The 25,294-nt window shown below is 39.6% G+C and overlaps 1 protein-coding gene across 2 annotated transcripts in view; it reads right to left on the bottom strand.

The window, feature by feature from the left end:
• STARD13 (StAR related lipid transfer domain containing 13) overlaps positions 1-25,294 on the bottom strand; it is a 522,962-nt gene that overhangs the window by 245,426 nt on the left and 252,242 nt on the right. The window contains exon 5 of one of the 2 annotated variants that reach the window (XM_059144444.1): positions 6,741-6,800. The exons of the other annotated variant lie outside the window; for it this stretch is intronic. Coding sequence (XP_059000427.1) covers positions 6,741-6,800 — 60 coding nt within the window. The remainder of the gene's footprint in view (positions 1-6,740; positions 6,801-25,294) is intronic. 2 annotated transcript variants of the gene reach the window in all.

Raw genomic sequence — 25,294 nt, 5'->3', positions numbered from 1 at the left:
AACAACTTTAAGCAGAGTTTTGAAACCTGAAGACAGTTCTCTGCCTGAAACAGTTAATCAATGCCACATCTAAGCTGGCTTCAATTAAATTCAGTCCAAGAGAGCTAGCTGTGTTCTGGTTAACGGCAACAGAGAAGAAAAGATGGAAACTGTCATTTCCCAAAGGTGAACAGCTGTTAAAAAAAAAAAGGAAGGACAACAACTTTTTTTTTTAAACTAGTAAAAACAACAATAAAACTTCTTCAAGTATTAAAAGTCATTCTTTATGGTTTAATATCCATTTGCTCCAATCTTGAGTGTGGTATTGTTAAATTCACTTCAACCTGTTCTATGTCTGCTTTTATCTTGGTGGGAAAATATCCCTAGATAAAATGGCAATGACCTACCTATCTGATATGCCTTTACCTTTTGTATAATGTAAACTAGTTAGAGAAGATTCAGGGGAAAACTCAGTTGTGACTCACAGTGTTTTTATCTTGCCCGAATCAAAGATTCCATTGGAATGTGATAAGTATTTCAATTTGAATTACATTTAAGAGGGTTTGATGTTTTATGCAAAAGTAAGAATTTAGTAATCTCTCTGACCGTGGGTTGGCCCTAACTAATGCATATTGATTTAGATCTGTCACTTGCAGATATATGGCCACTGGGCAAAAGGGCCCAGAGGACCCAGTAGCTGTAGGAACTCTCCTCCCCTTTCTGATAACAGGGTTTGCGATTTCCTTCCCCTTCCTCCTTCTATCACTATTGTTTGGTACTGCCTATGTCCCCAGTCTCTCCTCCTACTTCAAACACTTCTTATCTTAGGGGAGTGAACCCTATGAGTAATCCCTCTCCCCACTTCCTCAAGGCACCCCTCCACCAAATCTTCTAGATATGTCCCAAGCCGAGTAACATCTAACCATCCCCTTCTCCCATTCTGGCCCAGCATATAATATACAGAAAAGCCCCTTCAGTGGAAGGTTATTTCAGTGGAAGGTTATTTCTACAAAATGCAGATCAAACTTATGCCAGCCCTCTTTGTACCCAAATATCATAATTTGCATTCATTCACTCACTCACTCACTCACGCACTCAAAAATAGTTTACATCCTATACTCCAGACACCATGTCGGGCACATGATACAATGGTATTGTGCGCAATTCCATCTTTCCTTACTAACTTTTAAAAATAGAGAGAAATAATGAGGACTTAGAAGGGAATGATTTTATGTGCATTTCCTCCTTACCATTATTAGCAAGAGAACATCAACAACAATAAAAAGGTTTGAGAACCTCCACTTTAGTTAACATTTGCTGACCCTCTACTATGTCCTGGGCTCTGTGCTTGATGCCGGAGATAGCAGTGTAGGTACAAAGACCCTGGACGCTGTGTCATGAACAGTCTCCCACAAGAGTGCAGAATAGAAAAAAATTGAGACTGAGAGCCATCCTGAACAGAAAGAAGGGGGTGGCTGTGGACATGAAGGCAGGCCAACTAATCCCAGGGTTGAGAGTGGCATTATGAGGAGGCAGCCTAACACTTCATGTGCCTTCCAAGGACTTCTATAGGCGGGAGTTTCCAGCTTCCGACTTCAGGGCCTTCTGGGAGGCCTTCCCTGTTAGAGACACCATCCCATTTTAACCTTTCCCATCACCACAAACATCCCCTCCTGGAATCTCTGACCAAGACAGTGAAAGCCACCAAGAGCCAGGAGCCAGAGTAAGGCTTGGGAAGTTAGGAAGGCTGCCAGAGTCGGCAAATAAGAATGCAGGCTTCCCAGTTAAATTTGAATTTCAGATAAACAACAAATCATTTTTTAGTCGAAGTGTGTTCCATGCAATATTTGTAATTGTGTCGTTCTGTATTTATCTGACAACCTTTCAAGTGAGATAATATCTTTATTTCTATTTAGTCTCATTGGGCATCTCAGACACCAGTTCGGAAGTACTTTCTCCCACTTGCGGTTCTCAGCTTTCAAAGCATTGAGACATTTAGCAGTGGCCTTTGTAGGTGTTTGTTTTGTGTGCTGACACAGCTGAAAGCCTACCTACTTCTCCATCTTCACAGACAAACTAAATTTGGTCTTTTCCATGAAAATGGTTATTTCTCTTACTGAGATTTTCTTCCTTCAAATGTCTTGAAAATTGTCAACTTTATTCCATTTCAGTGCACCTTGCAGTGGCTACCAAAAAATATATATAAATGCCCCCTCCCAAAAAAACCCCAAAACTTGCATGTAAGTCAAGAAACTTTCCCCTCCCTCCTTCTCTCCCTCCCTTCGTTCCTTCAGATTTTATTTGTTTGTTTGTTTGTTTGTTTGAGAGAGAGACATGAGCTGGGGGAGGAGCAGAGGGAGAGGGAGAAGCCGACTCAGTGCTGAATGTAGAGCCCAACATGGGCCTCCATCCTGCAACCCTGAGATCGTGACCTGAACTGAAATCAAAAGTCTGACCCATAACCAACTGAGCCACCCAGGTACCTCACGAGCCTTTTCTAATGAATACTGATTTTTAGCTGTCTTGAACAAAGTTGGGAAACAGATCTAGTAGTTCAAGACAAACTGAACATAGCCTGGGAATATAAATGTCTTCCAATGAACTACCACTTGTTTTAGGCTCGTAAACGAAGAAGTATCTGAAAGGTCCCTTTCTCTTTGTTTAAAGAATGTGTGTCTATGCTCATACCCATAGACATACACTGTATATATTTTAGGTAAATTTTGTTCTGAAGGCAGTTGGAAGAAAAAAATCTCCCTTGTTTTGGGAGCTACATATCATTAATGAATAGAGAATCCTTGATTTTAGTACACAGCAGGTCCTCAGTAAATATTTGTCAAGTAACTCAAGAAATATCAATAGATTCATAATCTTTTAAATTCTCCAGATATTTCTGATTTTGTACTCAAACCATAAATGATCATGATAGTTGAGATTACTACAAATGAATGTAAGCTGCAGGATAATGTAAATAAGCAGACTACTCATGGCCTTTATCTTTTCTAGACTAGCTCTGTCACTGTCTAGAACAAATTACAACTTCTTTGCATCTCACCTGTAAAATGGGGAAAACAAGTACTTTACTTCACTGGACTGTTGTGAATACTAAATAAGTCCATATTTATAAAGCATTTAGAACAGGCACCTATAACTACCTATCACTATGAGTTCTTGTACAGTAATTGGTTATAATTATATTTATCACTTTTGATACTTCTAGAAGAGGAAATTAGTTTTGTATTTATGAGCCAATTGTGCTGAATCTTGGCTCCATCTTTCATTCTTAGCTGAGTTTGGGGAATAGGAGACACTGATTGCATAGCACAATTAGCTTCAGAAAGATACCAAGAAATTAAAAAATTTGCTAATTTAATTAATTGATAAGTTAGTTAAATACAGTAAGATTTCCTAATACTTAGGCTGAATTTTAATCTTGCCATACCCTTTGCATGTTCAGCTGGATTTGGGCAGTAGGGAATAGTTTGACACACTAGTCTCAGCAACAGGAAATTAACATACAGAGACCACCTCTTAGTACCATTTTTTTTTTAAATGTCCTAGGACTTCTTTTAATGTTTAGTTATAATGTAAGTAGAGGCAGAAGTAGACTCCCCACCAAGTAGTGAGCCCGATGTGGGACTCAGTCCTAGGACCCTGGGATCATGATTTGAGCTGAAGGCAGATGCTTAACCAACTGAGCCACTTAGGCACCCAATTCTGTACATTTTAACTAAAGTGCTAATAATTAGTTTCATCTAAAATCTGTCTCAAAGTTTAGGATCAATGGTGCCATCTTTAAATAAAGTGGTATAAAACATGTTAACATAACTCCTAATAGGAGGAAGGACTTCACTAACTCTCAGTTCTTTCCTTCTTCATTGTTAACACTGCTACCTTAGTGTGGTATTCTGTAAGTCTGTCTTATTTATTTTCATCTTCACTAGCACCTGAAAGCATATGGTACAGAAAAGTTCAGCTCTTTTTTTCTTTCCACATCTGCTTTGCTTAAATATCTGTTAATATTATATCCTTTCTGAAAAACTGTTAAGAAAGCCTATGCTCTCTCAGTGTTTGTATGTAGATATCAACCCTCCTGGATATCAATCATATTAGGATTTCACATTGGATAGCATTTTGTTACCTTGTCAAAAATACTTGCTATTTTAGCATTCTTCTTTCAGTAGGAAGGTTAGGACAAGAAAAATGTCAGTGTTTAATAAAGGAACAACTTGTTGATTACATCAGTACACATGGTTTACTCTAATTAAAAAGGTGAGAATTGATTAATAGAGTGCTTATCAGAAGGATTAACTGAAGGAAGATGATACATAATAGTGAGGACACTGAGCTATGATGCCTCCCAGTCCCTGAGTGTCATCCTAGTGCTGTCCTTAGTGAGCTATATAATATTAGGTCAGTCCCTTAACATCACTGGGTTTCATTTACTTCAATTGTAAAGTGAGAGAAACAGAACAGGTACTCTCTGAGATCACTTTTCTTTTCTTTCTTTCTTTTTTTTTTTTTTAAAGATTTTATTTATTTTTTGACAGACAGAGATCACAAGCAGGCAGAGAGAGAGAGAGAAGGAAGCAAGCTTCCTGCCGAGCAGAGAGCCCCATGCTGGGCTCGATCCCAGGACCCGGGGATCAAGACCCGAGTGGAAGCCCGAGGCTTTAACACACTGAGCCACCCAGGTGCCCCCTCTTTTCTAAAACTATATGATTTCAGGTACTTGTTTGATACTCAACACATGAACTTAAAACTTAAGTTGTTTGTATAATACCTATTGTTATTTTCCAGAACTGAAACTAGGAAAAGTGGTCACAAAATGGATTTGTTGAAATTCCAACTAAGGCTCAAAGAGCCTTAAAACAATAAATCTTGTCTCAGAAACACCTGCCACACTTTAGACTTAAGTTAGAACTAATCAAAGTCATAAAGGTCCATATATTCCTGGCCTTGACTCTCTATTCCTGTTAACCTCTTTTAATGTAAACAATCAGACAAATCACTTCAGAGCACAGGTAAGTGAATGAGTCAAGAATAGTTGGGGGGAAATGTTTAAAGCATTAAATTAAGCAGTTGGGGGAAATGTGTAACCTTTACATATCTGAGAGGACACAAAAAGTTTGTTCCAAATGGATCATTCATCACAAAGTCAGGGGTTGAGTAAACAGAGAAAATAGAGAGTTGTAATGAAAGCTAGGTATGACCCTGGTTAACTACCCACACATACCCTTTAAATACATTACATATGTGCATGAATGGGCCATTATTAGCTCTCATTTATGATAATCCAGTAGAGATCTTGTCATTGAACTATAGTTGTTCAGCAGTAATGTTTTGCACCAGAATTACTAAGCGCTTGACTCATGCCTTTGAAGTTGTTTTGTAATTCAGAATAAAAATGATCCCAGGAAGGCAATCTCTTCTGCCTTCTAAATGACTTTCTCTTGCTTGACCTTTTATTATAAAAAATCAGCTAACTCTTTGTTGGGAGACTGTGTTAATTACTCAAAGAAGTTTTATGTAACCATTTCAAATGTGAACTAACCAGAACAATCAGAATTTCCATTAAGCTGTCTACAGAGTGCACATGATCACTGCACTACACAACTAATGTGACTCTATAACCTAAAGATAATTTGTGGTAGAAAGTTTTTCAACTAAAAATTAATCACAGAGCAGAAAGACCAGAATGTGAGGAAGATAATCAGAATTGTTAATAGAGCTATTATTAGTAGCTTTCTTGGCTTATAAATTAGCCAGGTAATGCAGTTCAGAAATAATGAAGAACTGATTATCTCTTTCATTTTACCATCCTACAAATATCCACTAGCTTTTTAAATTCACTACTGTCATATTAATGATGCATCTGATTCCAGCAAGACCAACAGGAGTTATACTTCAGGGAACATTCAGAATTTTTATAAACATCTTTACTTCCCTGAAAATTCATTCTTTCAGAGTTACTTTCTATTTCCCATCTGTCTTTGATCATGGGACAGCCCCTAGCCAAACATAAGAATTTAAACTTTCATCTGATTGTCCCACAAATAATTTCTCATCTCTTCTTGTCATACAAGAGCAATTAATTTTCAAAACCTCCCTGTGGAAGTTGTCAAAATTCTAAAGCTAGGGACAGTGATGGGTAATTTTCAGTATAGTGTTTTGAAGCCTTCTTTGTATATCTTAGCATAGTTCAATCCTGAAAACATTCACAATTATATTTGAAGTTCCTAAATCCCATTGGATTTGTCCTGAATAACTTTATAGCAAAGTTAATTTATATTTAGTTAGATTTTATCATAAATTTAAGGTGATAAATCATTAATTAAGCATCATTTAAGAACTCAATTAAACTGAAAATACAAATATTGACCAGACACCACTTGAAGACACTATAATAGGGATATAGAAACAGTTCCTAAATCAAAGGACACTAACAACAGAGTGAAGAAGCAACATACATAGTGGGGAAAATATGTGCAAATCACATATCTGATAAGGAGTTAATACCCAGAATATACATAGCAACCTACAACTCAACAACAACAAAAAACAAACAACCTGATTGAAAATGGGCAAAAGACTTGAACAGACATTTCTCCAGAGAAGAAACCAAATGGCCAATAAGCACATGGAAAGATGGTCAAGATCACTAATCATTAGGGAAATGCAAATCAAAACCACAATGACATACCATTTCATAACCATCCCATTCAAATGGCTAGTACAAAACAAAATAAAACAAAACTCACCCAATGCAGAAAAAAACAAGTGTTCGTGAAGATGTAGAAAACTGGAATACTTGTGCACTGCTGATAGGAATACAAAATAGCACAGCTGTTATGGAAAATAGTATGGAGGTTCCTCAAAAAATTAAGAGTAGAATTACCATAAGACCCAGCAATTTTCACTTCTGGGAATACACCCAACTGAAAGCAGGGACTTGGACAGATATTTGTCCATCTATGTTCATAACAGTATTATTCACAATAGTCAAAAAGTTGAAGCAACTCAATGCCTATTGATGGATGAGTGGATAAAGTAATAGCAGTATATATGTACAATGGAATATTATATAGCTTTAAAAAGGAAGAAAATTCTGGTACATGCTGTGACACAGATAAACTCGGAAGACATCATGCTAAATGAAATAAGCCAGGCACAAAAGGACAAATACTGTATGATTCTATATATATGCAGTATGTAGAGTAGTCAAATTTGGAGATGGAAAGTAGAACGGAGGTTGCCATGGTTTGTAGGGAGAGAAGAATGAGAAGTTGATGAATGGGTGTAAGTTTCAGACTGAAACAGTAAAAAAAATTCTGGAGGTGGAGAGCGATGGTTGTGCAATGAATGCATTTAAATGCCATAGAAATTTATGCTTAAAAATGGTTAAAATTGTAAATTTTATGATATATATCTTTTACCACAAGAAAAAAAAAAGATAGTTCCTGCTTACATTGGGCTTATCATATAGTGGGAATGTAGATGTATGGAAACTTAGTAACTGTAACATAAGGCAAGTGAGACAGTAGCTAGAGTAGAAGTGAAACACTATGGTATGTTCACAGAATGCAAAGATAATAGTTGTTTCAGTAAAGGTTTTGTAAGGTATCTAGTGGCAGATATCTACATTTGGAAGATTAATACAATTCCAATGAGGAGAGAAAGTGTGAGCAGATACTCTATAAGAAGAGACCAGTGTGAACAAAGCATGGAAGTGAAATTTGGGGAGTGTGATTCCTCCCAGTTAGTTTAAAGTTAGAGCAGTGTTTCTCAAACTTTAACGTGTATACAGATCGCTCAGGAATCTTGCCAAAATGTAGATTCTGATTCTACAGGTCTAATGGTAGGGTCCAAAAGTCTTTAGTTCTAATAAGCTCCCGGAGGATGCCAACACTGTTTTACATGGCTCAGGTCTCCAACATGTATGCCTATGAATGTAGTTAGTTCAAGGTTGAGAACTTGAAAACCAAAAGTCTGCATTTACTTCAGAGCTAACAGAGAGCTCATGGAACTCTTCTGGGAAGGGATATCATATTATTGTAGCTGATCCTTAGGAAGATTAATCTGGCAGCCTGGGAATAGAACGGGCAAAGACAGACACTGCAGAGGCTATTTTGGGATCAACAAGGCCAGTCAAGAGGCTATTAGTAGTAGCTGGGCTGGATGTGGTAAGGCTTGAAACAGGCTAGTGAGAGAATGAGGGTGCAAAGGGGAGACCAAGCTAGGGGAAAGCTCAAAAGCAGACAAGATATGTGTCTTGGCAGCAGACCTGTAGGGGGACATAGGAGGAGGAAGTAGTTAAAAAAAAAAAAAAAAAAAAAAAGCTGATGGTTTGACTAAGCAGTCAACCAGGTTTTCCCAAGACTTTCCAAATTTAAGACTATTCTCCCAGGATAATAATAGTGCTCCTTCCACACTAAAAATTAATAGTGCTTCATTTCACCCAATGCAGGTGATAAATAATATGGTCACCCAAGCTTTAAGCACAGGTGACTACCAGGATATACAGGAGAGTTAGGCTGGTTTGAAATCGGTACAGATGGGGTGATATTCACTCACTCATTCATTCATTCATTCATTCAACATCTACCAAATGTCAGTTACATGCCAGGCTTTAAGTGCTGAGGATATCTAAGTTTAAGGAAAAATGACGACAACCAAAAGGGCTGTCCTAATAGAGTTTATGACACAGAGGAGACTTCCATGTTCCAGAAGTGGGGGTTGAGGAGGAGATGGAAAGGGAGCAAGTTGCTAGCAAGGTGCTAGCAAGACTTATTGCTTCAGGCAATATCACATAGAATCAAGAATGGGAGATTCTAATTCAAAAGGCAGGTGGGTGCAGGGTTAGATTAGATTTGGTCTTTATGGAGGATAAAGCTTTGGAAGTAGGTGAGATGCTTCCCTGATGTAGAGACTGGAGTCAGTGCCTGCACTTAGGCAATACCGGGAGGAGTCAATGAACCCATAAAGTGTCAGAGTTGTAGAGGAAGTCCCAAGGTACTGTTCTGTGATGGAAGCCAGGCAACCAGGGAGGTCATGCGCCCTCCAGGAAACAACACCAAATGTTGCTGAAAGACCAAGGATACAGGTTCAGGACAAGTGGCCACTGTGAGGAAGGGGCTGTGAGCTTTGGGAAACAATGCACTGTGCTGTGGGGGGTTGCCCAGTAAGATGCTATGTGTTATTCTGCATATGAGAAAAAGTACTGAGACTCCTAAGGGGTTCAGCTTATTCTTAGATGATAATTTATTTCTCATTGCCATTTTTTTATTGTTAATAACAACAACCTTTTTGTAGTTGTTATTCCTGAAGATTTGGAACAAAATAAAGCAAAAGCTCTAAGCATCTCAATTTTCATCAATAACTAGTGCATAATCTTTCTCAAAAGATTATTCTGGGAATGGGTTATAAATAGCACTTCAGCATTAAAGATTTAAGGTAGCAAACAAGAAACATTTTCTGGTAAAAACATTTAATTTTACTTTGTCTTCTTTCTGACATGAGGGGAAATTTGGGAAGAAAGACCGAAGCCAGAAGTATGTGTGTGAACTTAAGGACAGCAAGTAAAAAATACTGGGCTTTCTCTGAAAGGTAAAAATAAAGTTATCTATCCAGAATTGTCAGTACTGAGGCTCTTAGTATGCATATTAATTCCAGTAATTCTGCATGACAACAGATAAAATGTTACATTAGCCTCCTGGGGTTACATGAAATCTTAACAAAGGATTTAAATCACTCTCACTATGACCCTTATGCTAGTCTTCTCCCCACCCCCCACCCCACTTACAAAAGATTAAAATGTATCCTACTTTTTGGGAAGACTTTACCATATCCATGAATAATCCATATCAGAATTGAAAATCCTAACGTAGAGCAGGAAAGTATGTGATTACTTTCCAAGATTATCATGTAAGTCTTTTTTTTTTTTTTTTTCCCCCTTTCTGGTCCTGAACCCAGGGGATAGGGCTGGGGGCAGTTTTTCTCTCCAGCACAGGAAATAGAAATTGATTGAATGGGTAAATCAGTAATAACACATCTAAAAACCAAATGAACAAAATCCTGCTATTAAAACCAATTCTCAATAGCCAATAAAATTCTGGTAGGAATGTTCGGTAAATTTCAGCAGCTAAATGACTATTTTTATAGTGCTGGAATAATGACAGTGTTGGTTATTATTTGTTGAATGAAGCAGTTAAGCAAAGTTTTATTTCAATGGCGGGGGGAGAGGGGAGCCAGTGCCTGGCTGTAGGTCTCTGGGGGTAGGTGACTCCAGACTTTCCTTGGCTATCATACTTGGAATTCATGGAGCATGTTAGCCAGTGGTGTCTGCATGGAAATGGGCAATTTAACTAGGGGAATGTGCAGGGCAGCATGGCATTTCAAGGCCTCTACACTCTAGTGCAGACCACCAGACTCAGCTTCCAGAACCAGACTGAGCTTCCACTGCTGCCAGACTGTGAGCTCATCACCCTAAACATACCAAAAGCATGTCAACCTCTGTTCCTTCCACTTTACTACATCTGCCTAAATCTTAACCTTCCACGGCCCATCTGAAACTCCACCTCTTCTAAAATATCTTTACCCCCAATGGTGGTTCTCAGAAATATTCATGCTCTGAAAACCTGTGCTTATTATTTAAAATGTGCATTTGATACTTCGTATACCCCTATGTCCACTGTCATTTATGTCCACCATCTCCCAGCTGGACTGCAAAACTAGATCTGGTTTTCTTTACAGAGCTCCTATGAGAATCAAATAAGATAATGCATATTTCAAAGCACTTTGTAAAATAGTACAAATACAAATTATGTTCTATAATACAGTACTTTCCCCCCTGACATTTACAGAATTTTTCATAAAAGTTATATGACAATGTTTAAAAGTTGGGAAATAAGATCACTTTATAATCATTGTGGTTGGGCAGATTATAATCATTACATAATGCAAATTATATCCTCATATTTGCTCAGATAACTCCTTTATTGACATGATCCTTATCTCTGATGTGACACTGAATAGAATTTAGATGGGTAGAAGTTTTCCCTCATATAGTACAGCACTTAATTGTTCCCTCCCTGGGAGGGCTTGGGACAGACACTCTATATAATTAAAATAAATAGAATAGAATAGATTAGAATAATCTATTAAATAGAATAGAATATATTAAATATAATCTATAAATAGAATAGATGCAGAAATAGATATAAATATAGATAAGATTAAAGCAATAGCCCCAAAAGTGGACAATATGAACATCCTCTTTTCACAGATGACAAAGCAAAGGATAAAATGGTTCAGGTCACACAGCTGGTGAAGGGCTAGGATTGAAACCAAGCATTTTGATCCCAGAGTTCACACATTTTGCCACTTTGCTGTGACAGTCTTTACATCAGCAGGGGTAGCAGCCAGGAGTTGAGCAAGATTCAATTCCATTTAATTCAAGCACCATTTATTCGCCATTTACTAAATGCCAGGATCTATGCTAAGTGCTGAGAATGAAAAATGAATATGGTAAGATTCCTGCGCTCAAGGACAACGTTACCATATGACTCATAGAACAACTAATTTTAATACTTTGTAAGTGCAATGCAAAGACAGATGGGTTGTGCACCTTGTCCGTGAGACTTTTTTATAGTTTGACTTGTTTTATTTAAAATGTGGAGAATAGGGGCACCTGGATGGTTCAGTGGGTTAAAGCCTCTGCCTTCGGTTCGGGTCATGATCCCAGGGTCCTGGGATCGAGCCCCGCATCAGGCTCTCTGCTCAGCAGGGAACATGCTTCTTCCTCTCTCTCTCTCTGCCTGCCTCTCTGCCTGCTTGTGATCTCTGCCTGTCAAATAAATAAATAAAATCCTTAAAATGTGGAGAATATCCTCATCGCGCATATGCATGCACACACAATTCAAGTTCATGCACTAAGCATCAGTATTTCCTTTGTGTGCTGGATAGGTAACATGGTATACAAACCTGAGCGCTGTCTCTGTTACTCCTGGAGCAAGAAACTCAGCCAGGGGAAGGCAGAAGGCAGGGAAGGGTTAGAGAAACAGATAAATAAGAATCTAATGGTGAAAATGTTTTAACAGAAGAAAGAACAAAGGTCCCAGAGAAGATACTTGAACTTAATTTTGAGGAACAAACAGACTCTTGACAAGAAAAAGTAGGGCCAGGAGCAGACGGAGGTAACAGGTGGGTACCAAGGGCTTTCTAGCAGAGGGGAATATACAAGGTACAGTATGGAAAAGGAAGGTGTGCTCAGGGAAAAGAGCAGTTCAGTGTGGTTAGAGCAGAAAGTACATGTGCTTGGGGGAAAAAATGGAAGAAAAAATTAGACTGAGTCCAGACAGTGAATGGTCTTATCTGCTCAGCTCAGAACTGTAGATATTATTACAAAGGCAATGAAGTGGCAACAGATTCTAGAACCAAAAAATAATAATGACTTTTTCCTAATTTTAGGTCACCTATATGAGTGGTATACAGGAAATATTTGGTTCTGAGGATTGTGTATTTCAAGGGCAAAAAAGGATTCTCCAAAAAAATAAGTTTGGGAGATATCAAATACTATATTTATTACAAGAGTTTTACAACTTATATTATTATAAATATATTAAGTACTTTCATCAGTTGGGCAGTAAGGAAGTGTGTTTAACTTTGTTTAACCCAGCCTCTGTTAAACTTTTAATTCATTAAACTTTTTTGATGTGCCCTTCCCACAGAATGCCTATTAAACACCTCAGAGTTGGCCTACGTTCATTCTCAATAAGGGTGTGACCCAGGAGTGTCCCTCTACATAGGGATTACACATCACTTCCTCAGAAAATCATTCACAAGGAAACACTCATGGAATTTTAGATTGTAATAAATTATAATTCCTCGATTACATGATATGAAGGATCTCCTTTTAGACTTCTTTCCAATATATTCATTACTTTCTTGGAATATAAGAAATTAATTTCTTGCAGGGTTTTACACAATGATACACCAAAGTCAAATGCCATCTAGGAATTTCCCACAACTGTCCCCTCTATGGGGCTTATCCTCTCAGTTTCCAACAAAGACAGGACAGATGTGTCTATGGCCACAGAGTACAGTAGTGGTCACATCCAACTCCACAAGCTTACAGATCATACCAGCCCCTAGTGCAAATGCACAGACCCAAGGCCAGGCTGCACCGCAGAACCATAAAGGCGGGGTGTCACAGCTTATGGACACTAAATCATGTTAGAATGTTCCTAGTGGAATTATCTGAAGTTCTGGGTTCTCTTGGGTAACTGCCCTGCATTTTCATTTTTATTTCTTCTGAGCAGGGCAGGTCTCAAGTTAAACGAATCTGGTTATGAAACGTGTGCCCTGCTCTCTGGTGTAGCTGGGCTTTCACAGAGCTGCCTCCTGCCCCTTCCACCTGCCCCTTCTACCTTCTCCTTCAACACCCTCTGTCCCCACAGGTAACTAACTCTTCCTCAGGCCTCTGCTGAGATGTCGTTTCCCTACCACCCTCCCCAGACTGGGAAGGTCCATGCTGTCAACTCTTGGAACATCCTTTGTCTTTTCCTACCAAGCACTGACATCAGCTCTAATCTTAAGTGTATCTGGGCGGCTATTTGTTTATCATTGGTCCTCTGGTAGACCATGAGCTCCAGGACAGCGGGGGCTCTGTTTCTGTTCAGTGTCATACTGCAGCATCTAGTACACAAGTGCTAAACACATATGGATGGAAAAACACCAGATGTTCATAATTTAAGAGAATGGAAACAGGGAGACTCTTCATGAATTGGCCATAGCCTAGACCTGATTTCTAGAATTTAGGGTCTTTTTGAAATTACAGAGAAATATTATTCCACTGATAACAGTTTATTGATATAATCGCTTTACTTTGCCAATTATAAAAATGTATTAGTGGGGTGTCTGGGTGGCTCAGTCGGTTATATGTCCAACTCTTTGATTTTTGGCTCAGGTCATGATCTCAGGGTGGTGAGATAGAGCCCCACACCAGGCTCCATGCTCAGTGCGGCAGGGGTGGGGGGAGTCTACTAGAGATGCTCTCTCTCTCTTCCTCTCCCTCTGCCCCTCCCAACCTCACACTCTCCTTTCTCACGTAAACAAACAGATCTTTAAATAAGTATTAGCTATTAATACTACTATTATATTTGATGAAAAACTTAAAGCTACCTCTCTTTAATTTATTTCATGATGTCTAGCTCCTAGGGAGTATTTTCTCTTTATGTGATGGAATTCTTCATGTTGGCATTTATACACTTCAGATACTTTTGGCTTGGTGTTTTCTATTCACCACCACTTCACTACACTACATGTGGTCTGTTCCTTTGATATGCTCCGTAAATCATTCTCTCCTATTACTTTTATTATTCCTATGGATCTTTCCAAACCTCTTCCAATTTATTAATCCCTTTGTGGCACTGGAGCATTAAACCAAAGATAGTATTCTGCATGTTTAGTTCCCAACAGATCTGGTCTGGGCTGGTGGGTGACAACTAGAGAATCTTCCAATATAATAGTGAAAAAAAAAACCCAGAAATCAAACTTCCAGAATATATTTAGATTCCTTCACAAGACACATACTATTTCTCCCATGTTCCAAAGAAATGCCACGTGGGTGGCGCTGTGCTTGCTCTGAGGCTGAGTTCCTGTGGAATGCCATATACCCAGAGGACTCTGGCAACTACCACTGGACCCAGCACACCCGCCATTAGTGCTTCATTTAAAAAACCAAACTTCACATCCTCTTTCTAGTTATCTTCCTCCCACTTGACTGGTACCTTTGTCTTTCGTGAGCTTGTTTTCTTATCAGAGGATTACTTCCAGTGATAGGGGGGATGCGGTTTGGGCAGCTAAATGTACACAGCAAGCCGCTCGTCCAAGGGCACACCATTAGGTGATTAATCTAACCCAACAAATCAAGACAACACAGAGGCTGGAATTCAAACTTTGACTTTGTGCTTCTATTCAATGTGTCACCTATAAGATAAATCAGCCCTGGAAGAGCAACGTGGCTGGCTAACCCGGCTCTACAGCAAAGATCCCGAAGGCCTGAAGAACAGGGTCTGCATGATGTGGTCCAATCACAGACCATCTTCTGATGAAAGGAACAATGAGGTTGCCTTCATATAAAACACTTTGAGTCTGACAGCAATAATTGTAACTAGACGACCCTTCCTCCAGCTTTAATCCTAGTTGTTTACCACTTTGTAATGATTACAGGAAAATACTCTTCAGTTTTCTAAACCAATGGTTAAAAGCACCATAGTGTTCTCAGCCTAACCAAGAATCAGGGAGGCAGACTGCTAAGCAAAATCACATAAATCCACTCAGCATGGCTCGTTAAACACTGACCAATCAATACTTTAATGCTCCTTCCAAGTAGGCAGACTCCACTGGCCTGAGAGAGCATATTTTTTTTTTTTAAAGATTTTATTTATTTAACAGACAGATCACAAGTAGGCAGAGAGGCAGGCAGAGAGAGAGAGAGGAGGAAGCAGGCTCCCCACTGAGCAGAAAGCCCCACGCGGGGCCCAATCCCAGAACCTCAGGATCATGACCAGAGCCGAAGGTAGAGGCTTTAACCCACTGAGCCATGCAGGTGCCCCAAGAGAGCAAATGTTTTTGAATCAAATGACTTGATATTAATAAACTGCAAAGAACTTTAAAAATCTACCAGTTAGTACTATAGCACAGTAAGCCCATAAATACAATAGTATAATAATAAGATTTAGCAAAAAGATATATATTAAAATATCCTAAGCTGAACTGTAAAATAACAACTCGAATTATGAAGTATTGGAGCAATCCCAATGGACAGTCAATGATACTGTTGTCCACAGGGATGTAGTCCTCAAAATCTTTAATCTTTTCATCTCTTAGGGCACCCATATCTTATATCTGCTTAATCCGTACTCTATCCGCAAAGATTGCTGTGCTTAGGTAAGAGGAAGTTAGTTAAAAATGCCCATAGCTCCATGTGAAGACCTAAAATAGTGAGCTGTACCAGAGGGCGGGGGACTTACACATGGAACCAGAATGATGGCCGATAAGAGAGGCTTAAAAAACCATATAAAACCCTCTTTCCAAATCATATCTGGCTTGATAACCGTTGACGTTTCTTTGGTGTCCAAGTGTTCAATATGCCAGCAAATCCTGGATTTTTACTTTGGAAAAAGGAAAGGGTTACATGTCTTGGATACATCCACAGAGTAGAAAATTAGAAAAGTTCTGGAGATGAAAAAAAGGCAAAGTCTGACTTGGTATAGCTATCCTGTGAGTTCAAGAGTAAAATTGCTCTAAAAATTAGGAGAGCAGAAGCCAGAGGAACTGGCAGTTGTGAGGATAAGAGTATTCTTCTGAAATGGTCAAAAAATTGAGGCCAGAATTTTGACCTGGCTAAGAGCTGAGATAACAGTAAACTAGATGGGGGAACTGGAGATAATTTCAAAAGTCTAATTTATGGTAGGTAATGTCTTGAGTCAAACTGAGTATTATCACTGAATTTGCAATTATTTTCTTGTACGCATGTATTAATTCATTCATCAGTTCATTATTTACTTCTGTTATGGTTATATCAGCTGAATTCAACTGCATGAAACAGAAAGCAGCTTCCCTTTCTTTTTCAGCATTTGTCCTTCAAACCTGCTGATAAGCCATTTCTTCCTCATTCTTCAAATGGAGATCACACAGCTGATTTTAAGTAATCTGGTCACCTTGGGTGACCAGAAGAACAATCTCATTTTAGCAAGTGAAACATCCAGTCTACTGTAATTATAAAAAGGTTCCCATCCATTATAAAAAGGTTCCCAGATGATAGCTTTTCCGTTTCCCAGCCTTGCTCTTCAGCCTTCCTTTTGCCCCCACCTCCCTCCCCCTCTCAGTGGAACACTCTAGCTTCCTCAGGGGTTGCAATGGGTGGAAGGGGCCTGAGGCTGGAACAACAGAAGGTCTCATACGCTAAACTAGCTGGTCAGATGAGATCCATATCCGCGCCCTCTGGATGTGGCAGATTCCCAGTGCCGATCCTTTTCCACGAGGTCGCATGCTGGATTTCTTTCTCAGTCCCGGACATCTGGTGACCTACCTATGCTGTCATGATCAGTGCCCCCTGCAGGCAATTCTCATGCTCACTTCCTGTGTAGGAGTCATATCTGGCCCAGGACAAGGGACCTGTGCCTACCACCATCCGTGGGAGAGCAATTCTCTCCCAGGTCTCCCTATTTTTGTTCTACTATTGTGGCAGGCAGTTCAAAGCACAGCTTTTTGCCTACTGACAGCACCCCCCCGACCCCACACCAAGAAAGGAATTAGGCACCATTTCTGGATCTTGATAAAGTCCAGAGAGTATCGGTCAAGTTCTCCAGAGAGTATCGGTCAAGTATTGTCTATGCAGTGGGGCCCTAAGGAATCCCCTTCTTTGACTTCAAGTGAGAGAGAAACACATCTTGACCACTCCACCAATCACAGAACTGCCTTCCTTACTTTTCCGTTTCAACCCTTTAAAATTTTGAGGTGGATGATGTACTGAGAACAAAACAGAATTTTGACGACCCTCTGCAAATCCTGCATAGTATCTTGGTTTGGAATTAGGGCAAGGAGTGGAGGGGTTGGCATCTAATGTCTCGATCTCCACAGCAGGGAATCTCACCAGAAATTGACTAAAATGGTTCTACTTATCATGGGCTTATAATTGAGAATCATCTAGCTAGTGCCCTGTTTTATGCCAAGTAGGAGCTGGAGAGTCAAAATAAAAAGACATGGTCACCTGTCTTGAGTTGTTCACAGTGGAGGTAACACTGCCCTCTTTACCACATTCTGTGGTCAGATGGCCTTCATTTTCTAAAGCACTTGAGTGTTTTCTGGGCTATGAGGGTGGAAAAGGGAAAAAGTACAAGTGTGGGAGGCTGAGCTCCGGAGTGCATTTCTGTACGGCTGGACCTGCCACATAGAGTTTCTCATTCCCTACCAAGAGAAATGCCAAAGTCAGGAGGTGAGAATAGCCAATAGAGTTGGAAGCCAAGGGCCAAGAAACTTCAAAGGACATCTGTTGGGCTGCAGAAGTATAGAAACTGGAAACCAGTATCAAGGCTGGGTTCGGAGAACTACGGAATGAAACAAACGTAGCTGGGTTGAGAGTAAATGGGCAAAGATCAAGAACAGTTGCCTAGAAGAGGCTATTGTTTGTGGCTTGCCTTCACTTGCTGGGGGAGGCACACTACTGAAGTGGGTTAGCAGAGTTAAGGGGTGGCTCTAACCACAGGGCTGCGTCCTGCAGGAGGAACTCCATGTGGGTGGAGAGGAGCTCCTCACACCATGTGATTGTTGCTTGAAGTCTATAGAGGTGAGGTACAGGCTGAGCACCCCCAACAGGGGAAGCTGCTTAAGAAGATGCAGGAACTCTAATCCTATGGTAAGATTCCTGCTTTCCTCTTGGGTTATTTTAATTAAATTCTACCCTTTCTTCAGAACTCACCTAAGTTGTATCTCTTCTAGAGCCTCATTGTGATGTCTGTTTCTTTTGAACTCTAAGAGGAGTTTGGAAATCAGTAGCATGCTGCTCTGCCTTGTCGAATCATCTTTGTAGACACACTCTCTACTCTGACTCCATGAAGGACAGGACCTAAGAGAACCTACTTGATCCCCTACCCCACAGCCTGGCAGCTGTAACCATGTCACACACTGGCAGGCTAAGATCTTCCGGAGCCTCTGACATTAGTCCTCATATTGTTAGCCTTATGGCAGACACTTAACAGTGTATCAGTTTTGTAGCTGGTGACTTTGGTGTCCTAAGCCCCCAGTACCTTACTGACTCTTCATGTTTTTGCCCTATATATCAGGACTTCAGGGGGGGTAGAGATCTTGCTAAGATAATGCCTGATACATAAGGCAATGCCATACAATGGTATATAAGGTAGAATAACCACACTAGTCATACAATTCTGGGAGGAAAAGGGGTCCTTTCTCTCCTGACTTGGGGCGCTATGGTAGAAGGAACTCCAGCAGTCCAGGGCTGAGGAGTTTTCTGGTGAAGGAGGCAGAGAGATGAGCTGAACCACAGCAGGCCTGGGTCGTTCTCACCACATTCTCTCCATCACCTACCACCTTTAGCTCTTTATTTTCTTGTCATATGGTAATAAAATGGGTTTGCAAACATCATAAATAAAAATTATAAACATCATAAACTATAAAGAACAACAAAAAAAGCACTCTACTAATTCACTTGAAAATTAATCATTCTCTGATATTCAAGCCATATGTTTGCATTTTATTAGTCATAGATATATAAATAAAAATTAAAAATTTATGCCCATGACATTTATAGTATATGACATAGTCTATATCTAGACATGACATAGTCTATACATAGACTATACTATATAGTCTAATAATAATGTCATTATAATTAAAATCCATTTTCTAAAAAGATTTTTATTTATTTAACAGAGACAGACACAGCGAGGGAGGGAACACAAGCAGTGGGAGTGGGAGAGGGAGAAGCAGGCTTCCCGCCGAGCAGGGAGCCCAATGCAGGGCTCAATCCCAGGACCCTGGGATCATGACCTGCGCCAAAGGCAGATGCTTAACAACTGAGACCCCCAGGTGCCTCTTAAAATCCATTTTTATATTAAGTTTATATTCTTTTTTTTTTTTTAAAGATTTTATTTATTTATTTGACAGAGAGAAATCACAAGTAGATGGAGAGGCAGGCAGAGAGAGAGAGAGGGAAGCAGGCTCCCCGCTGAGCAGAGAGCCCGATGCGGGACTCGATCCCAGGACCCTGAGATCATGACCTAAGCGGAAGGCAGCGGCTTAACCCACTGAGCCACCCAGGCGCCCATTAAGTTTATATTCTTTATCTTCATATATATATATATATATATTTTAAATATTTTATTTATTTATTTGATAGAGAACAAGTGGGGTGGAGGGGGAGGAGCAGAGGGAGAGGGAGAAGCAGACTCCCTCTGAGCAGGACGCCCGACAAAGGACCCTGGGATCTGAACCTGAGCAGGAAGCTCCATCCCAGGACCCTGGGATCTGAACCTGAGCAAAAGGCAAATGCTTAACTGACTGAGCCACCTAGGTGCCCCCATTTATATTGTTCAAGTGTAAAATAATTGGATTAATTCTTAGAAGGCAACACTGTCCTGTAGCTTTGTCTCAATACCTTGACAAGTCTGAAAGTAATTACAAAAAAAAATTAAGATTTTATTTATTTATTTGAAAGAGAGAGTGTACACACGCACGTGCATGTGTGTGAGCAGGGGGAGGGGTAGATGGAGAAGTAAAGAATCTCAAGTAGACTCCATGCTGAGTGAGGAGCCCAATGCCAGGCTCAATCTCACGACCTTGATATCATGACCTGAGCTGAAACCAAGAGTCAGACACTTCACTGACTGAACCACTCAGGTATCCCAATTATTAAAATTTTTCAGAGTTATACTGCTAAAAGTCTGATTTATTTTCTAGTCTTATTTAAAAAGATCAACCAAGGGGAGCCTGGGTGCCTCAGAGGGTTAAAGCCTCTGCCTTCAGCTCCGGTCATGATCCCAGGGTCCTGGAATTGAGCCCCACATCGAGCTCTCTGCTCAGCAGGGAGCATGCCCCACCCCCCAACCTGCCACTCTGCCTACTTGTGATCTCTGTCTGCCAAATAAATAAATAATAAAATCTTAAAAAAAATAAAAATAACAAAATAAAAAAGATCAACTGATTAAATAAAAACAAGAGTGATCCACTATTTTGTACAAGGATATAGTGATCACTTTTGTACAAGGATAAAATGAAGGCAATGGGGGTCCCATTCAAGCAGTGGATATTTCATGCCCTGAATGGAGCCTATGAAATCTAGAATAGAAGCAACAATGTTTCAGGCTGGAAAAGGTAAAACACTCAGAAAAATCAAGAGAAAGCATGTCTTAAGTGCTTCCTCTACAAACTACATTTTACAAAATATTGTTAACAAACACAAAAGAAAAGAAAGACTTAGTCCTGATGTTTGATGATTTTATAGAAGGTGGAATTGTTGCGCTTAAATTCACCTCCAAAATCAAAACCAAAAAGCCCACCCCTGGCTTTGGTTATGAGGTTGCTTTGCCCAGCATCACCACGAGAATGACTGCCAGGATGACTGTGACAGGATTCATTCCATCATCCACGCTGTGTTTCGAGAGAACTTGAGTTTTGATATCCTGTGTCCTTGTCTTCTTGACTTCATTTGTTAGAGTAAGTCGATGAATCAAAGGGCACCAGTCCTACCCCTTTATGTAGCTTAAGACTTGTTCTACTTTACAATGACAGATGGCGCTTGTGTGTCCAACCACTTCATGAATTTACATCATTTGTCACAGAGCAGAAACAAGAGGATAAAGATGGATCAATGCAAATCAGTATTAATGGAAATATAACTCAAGGTGCCCATTTTGCTCATGTCAAGAACGCTACGCTCAAGTTTGAGGAGGGTGTTGTTATTTCTGGCCCAAGGAGAGAGTGAGTTTCTGGTCTTGCCCCCTTCGAGAATAATCAAGGCAAACCAGCCAGCTTTAGCTTCGGGGAACCTCATGCTAGGGTCTAGGAAATCCCATCTATCACAAAGATGTAAGAGTTCTTTTCATTTTGCATACTGGCCCAGGAGGAAAACAGCTGTAAATGTATCATTGAAAAGCTGTGTCCCTTTTCTACCTCTAGTTGAGTATATGCAGCATTTCCGGGTGCAGTTTCACAAATTACTCACTCCTTCTGTGTTTCTTTTCCATGGCATATTAGTTTTGTCAGGCAGCACTTTAATTCTCTTAATCATTCAGCAGGTCACTTTCTAACCTTGTGTGCTTGTATATGTGGCATGGAAAAAAATAGATTTTTACTCCTCTCAATGACTAGAAAACACCACAGTCTAGGTTATAGTAAAAATACAAGAGGAAGATATCCTTGATTCACAAAGAATGTAGTACCTCATTTTATTTAGAACAAATGGCTTAAGAAATGGAAAAATTAGATACATTTTAATATTGTCATTATTCGCTCCAGGTAAGGAGTACCAGAGCAAACATCTTTCACAATGGGCAAAACAAAACCACAGCTGTAAAGTCTTCAAAATAAGCAGGTCAAAGGTCGCCAGTTTTGCCTTTCAACATTCACTGCATTTGTCAAAGTCCACTGCGTGCAGTTTATTTTTAAAACGGATTCAAAGTTTTGTTTTGTTTTGCAAGCCAGAACAACACTGTGAACCAATGTTGCAAGAGCAGTGTGGCTTTAGCAAGGTAAGCAAGCAGAGTACACACAAGACTGATTCACAGGCCAAATACACTCCACGTTACTTTAACACATAATTCAGAAACATTTCTTAAAAATCTTAATACGTATAGGAAGCTTATGGATGGGACAGAATTAGTGTAAATGACTCTTTGTTGGACTTCCCAAACGATGGAACAGGAGAAAGTGTGTTGGTAAAAATGCTCAGGACAGCTCAGAAAATCAGCTGGGAGCAGAGACCACATGTTGCCAATTTGGGGTCAATGTTCCTTTGTCACTCAACACCCATATGTGTACCCTGAATTGAGGTAGGAAACCTCCAGTGGAACTACAGAGCAGCATTTACCCATTCTGTATTGCTTAAAAAAAAATCCTCAATACTTGTACAATGTTCTGGAAAGTACCCAGTCAACTGTAAAGCGATTGTCTTCTGAAAAATCTTTATTGTATAATAACCTTGACCTGCTGTTGTAAGAGACCTTAGCTGTACTGCTCCATTAAGACAGTTTCTCAGAATAGGTCCCTTCTGGCATAATGTCGAAGAGCCCGTATGAACTCGAATCTGTTGTGGGAATTCTTTCCTCAACTATCTTGTTTCACATGTAGAGAAAAAGACACAAAATTTAGTTGCTCATGATTATATAGACATCCCCATAATGCAATAGTCTAATTTCCATTTCATTAAGCAGAAAATTAAGATGCACAGAGGGCCCCGAGCATCCTGTGATATGCTTTGCTTCTTCTCCCTGTTGTTCTTCCCGAAGCCCCAGTTGTGTATAACTGTGCATTCTTTGCTCAGTGCTCATGCACAGTAACCCTCGTCAAGCAGGCTGGAGGTGTGGATGGGAAATTATTACACAGAGTGAAGAGACTCACACTGTCTTCGGATGAGAAGGATGCCATGCTCATTTGGCCAGATCACCATGTTTGGTCTGATGTGGTGGAATGAATGTAGTCATCGAGTTCTACATTTCTTTAGCCACATCATTGTATTCTGCCTAATTAGGAAGAGAAATCAAGTCTCAATACCGCCTAATATGCCCTGTAGGAGCGTTTTTTTGAGTATGGATTACGAGTCTAATCCTCTAAATTTCACGTAAGCCACCCTTCGGCTAACTTCCATTTAAATTGTGCCGGCATAAAAAAATACAGGCTAGGGTCCTGAGTAAATAAAATGTAGAAATTGTGCTTTGTTTAATTATTCCAAAGCCCTTCGTCTTTTACTTGTAAGGTACAATGTGGCAAAGAGTCTTGGCAGATGCCTAAGAGCTTTTATAACTGATGTTGAGATCAGCTAAAACAAAGACACATTTGTTCAGCTCCAGATTCAGATGCTGGCCTGGCTTTTCAGAAGTAAACCGTAAGTGTTTGCTCTTGGATATGGATAAGAGTTTTTCAAAAAATTGATTTGCCAGTGCTTACACAAGGCACTACTACATATTATGAAACATTGGCTTTCCTAACACATAAGAAACAACTTTGAAACACAATAGCAGCACATGGCTAGAAAGAGAGGCAACCCTATGGAGAGGGTATTCCTGGGAAGCAGGAAATATTTGCTAAAACCCAGATGAAGATTAAGCACTTGGAGATGAAGAAATGAATAAGCATCTGTATAAAGGCAGCATGATGATTACCAGTAACAAAGGCAGCACAGTGTAGTGGCGTGTGAATGGGCTTTGGAGTTTGTAGATGGCTCTGCCTTTTGTTCCTCAGACAAGTTGCTTAACGTCTCTAAATATCATTTTTCTTTTATAAAGTGGGACTATCTACCTACCTGGAAGGTTGTTTAGAGGGTCACATGAGATTACATACTGAAAGTGCCTTGTCAGCTATAAAGTTCTACACTAACAAGAACACTAATAAAGTAATAATAGAATAATCGTTATTGCAGTAAAAATATCAACGGACATTTAAACACTTGCTCTGTGCCAGACACTCATCTAAAGGTTTTATGTGCATTATGTCACTGGGTTGCATATTATTATTATCTTCATCAGTTTACAGTATAGGAAACTGAGGGTCAGATAGGTTGAAGCACTTAACCAAGCTCTATCTAGTACCCCATTTGCGCTTTGTATTGCCTTCCCTATTAAAACCATCATGAATGCTAACTAAATTCATTTAGGGATGATTTTATGTTTTCATGTATTCCATAAGGGCAATCTTTTTTGTCTAGTGTTTCATTGGCTAGTCTAAATACTAGCTCAACATCATCTAATACTTGTCTATAAGCAGTACATTCGTAGTGGTATTAAAAAAATGAACAAAATAGAAAATCAACATTATTATTCCAGAGTGGCAGAACCTACATACAAAGGGAAGGCTGTAAAACATTTAAAAAGCAGTAGGAAAACCAATACAAAATAATGTAGGCTGAATTACAGATAATTAAGTCCTGAGGAATGGAAAAAGAAAAAAATTCTTGCAATCATATGACCCTGGTAGCACCTTAATTTTTATGACCAGTTATCCATTTTTAAAAATTCTTTTTTTTTTTAAAACTACTAAAGTCCTAATCCCTAGAATAATAGTCCTATGAGTTGGTCTCCAAACCTATGAGGATTATAGAATTACATCATCCAAAATGGTAGCCACTAGCTACATGCAACTCTTTAAATTAAATTTAAATTAATTAAAATGCAATTTAAAAAACTCAATTCCTCCATCACGTATCAAATATGCAATAGCCACTATCAAATACACAAAAGTCATGTGTTGCTAGTGGCCATCATATTGAGCAGTACAGACACATTTCCATCACCGTAGAGAGATGTGCTGGGTAGCTCTGCTCAAGAACATACAATCAGTAAATATCCTCTCTCTCTGCCTTGGTCTGGTGGGCCAAGGGGGATTTCAAGTTACGTATGTAAGCATAACAGGGGGTTTTCGGGGATGTTTAGGATGGTAACTATTGGAAAGAGGTGAGGTGTACTAGGAATCAACAGAAGAGAAGATTAAAGCATCCAGGTTGGAGAACGGTCTTAACCCGATTCTTTCACACTCTGGTAGGTAAATAACAGGATTTGCCAGTGATATATTACTGGGGCAT

This window comes from Mustela lutreola, chromosome 13 (assembly GCF_030435805.1).
Source record: "Mustela lutreola isolate mMusLut2 chromosome 13, mMusLut2.pri, whole genome shotgun sequence".
In the NCBI taxonomy this organism is placed as follows: domain Eukaryota; kingdom Metazoa; phylum Chordata; class Mammalia; order Carnivora; family Mustelidae; genus Mustela; species Mustela lutreola.
The sequence above is the reverse complement of the archived record's forward strand: the minus strand, read 5'-3'. Positions and strand labels throughout refer to the sequence as shown.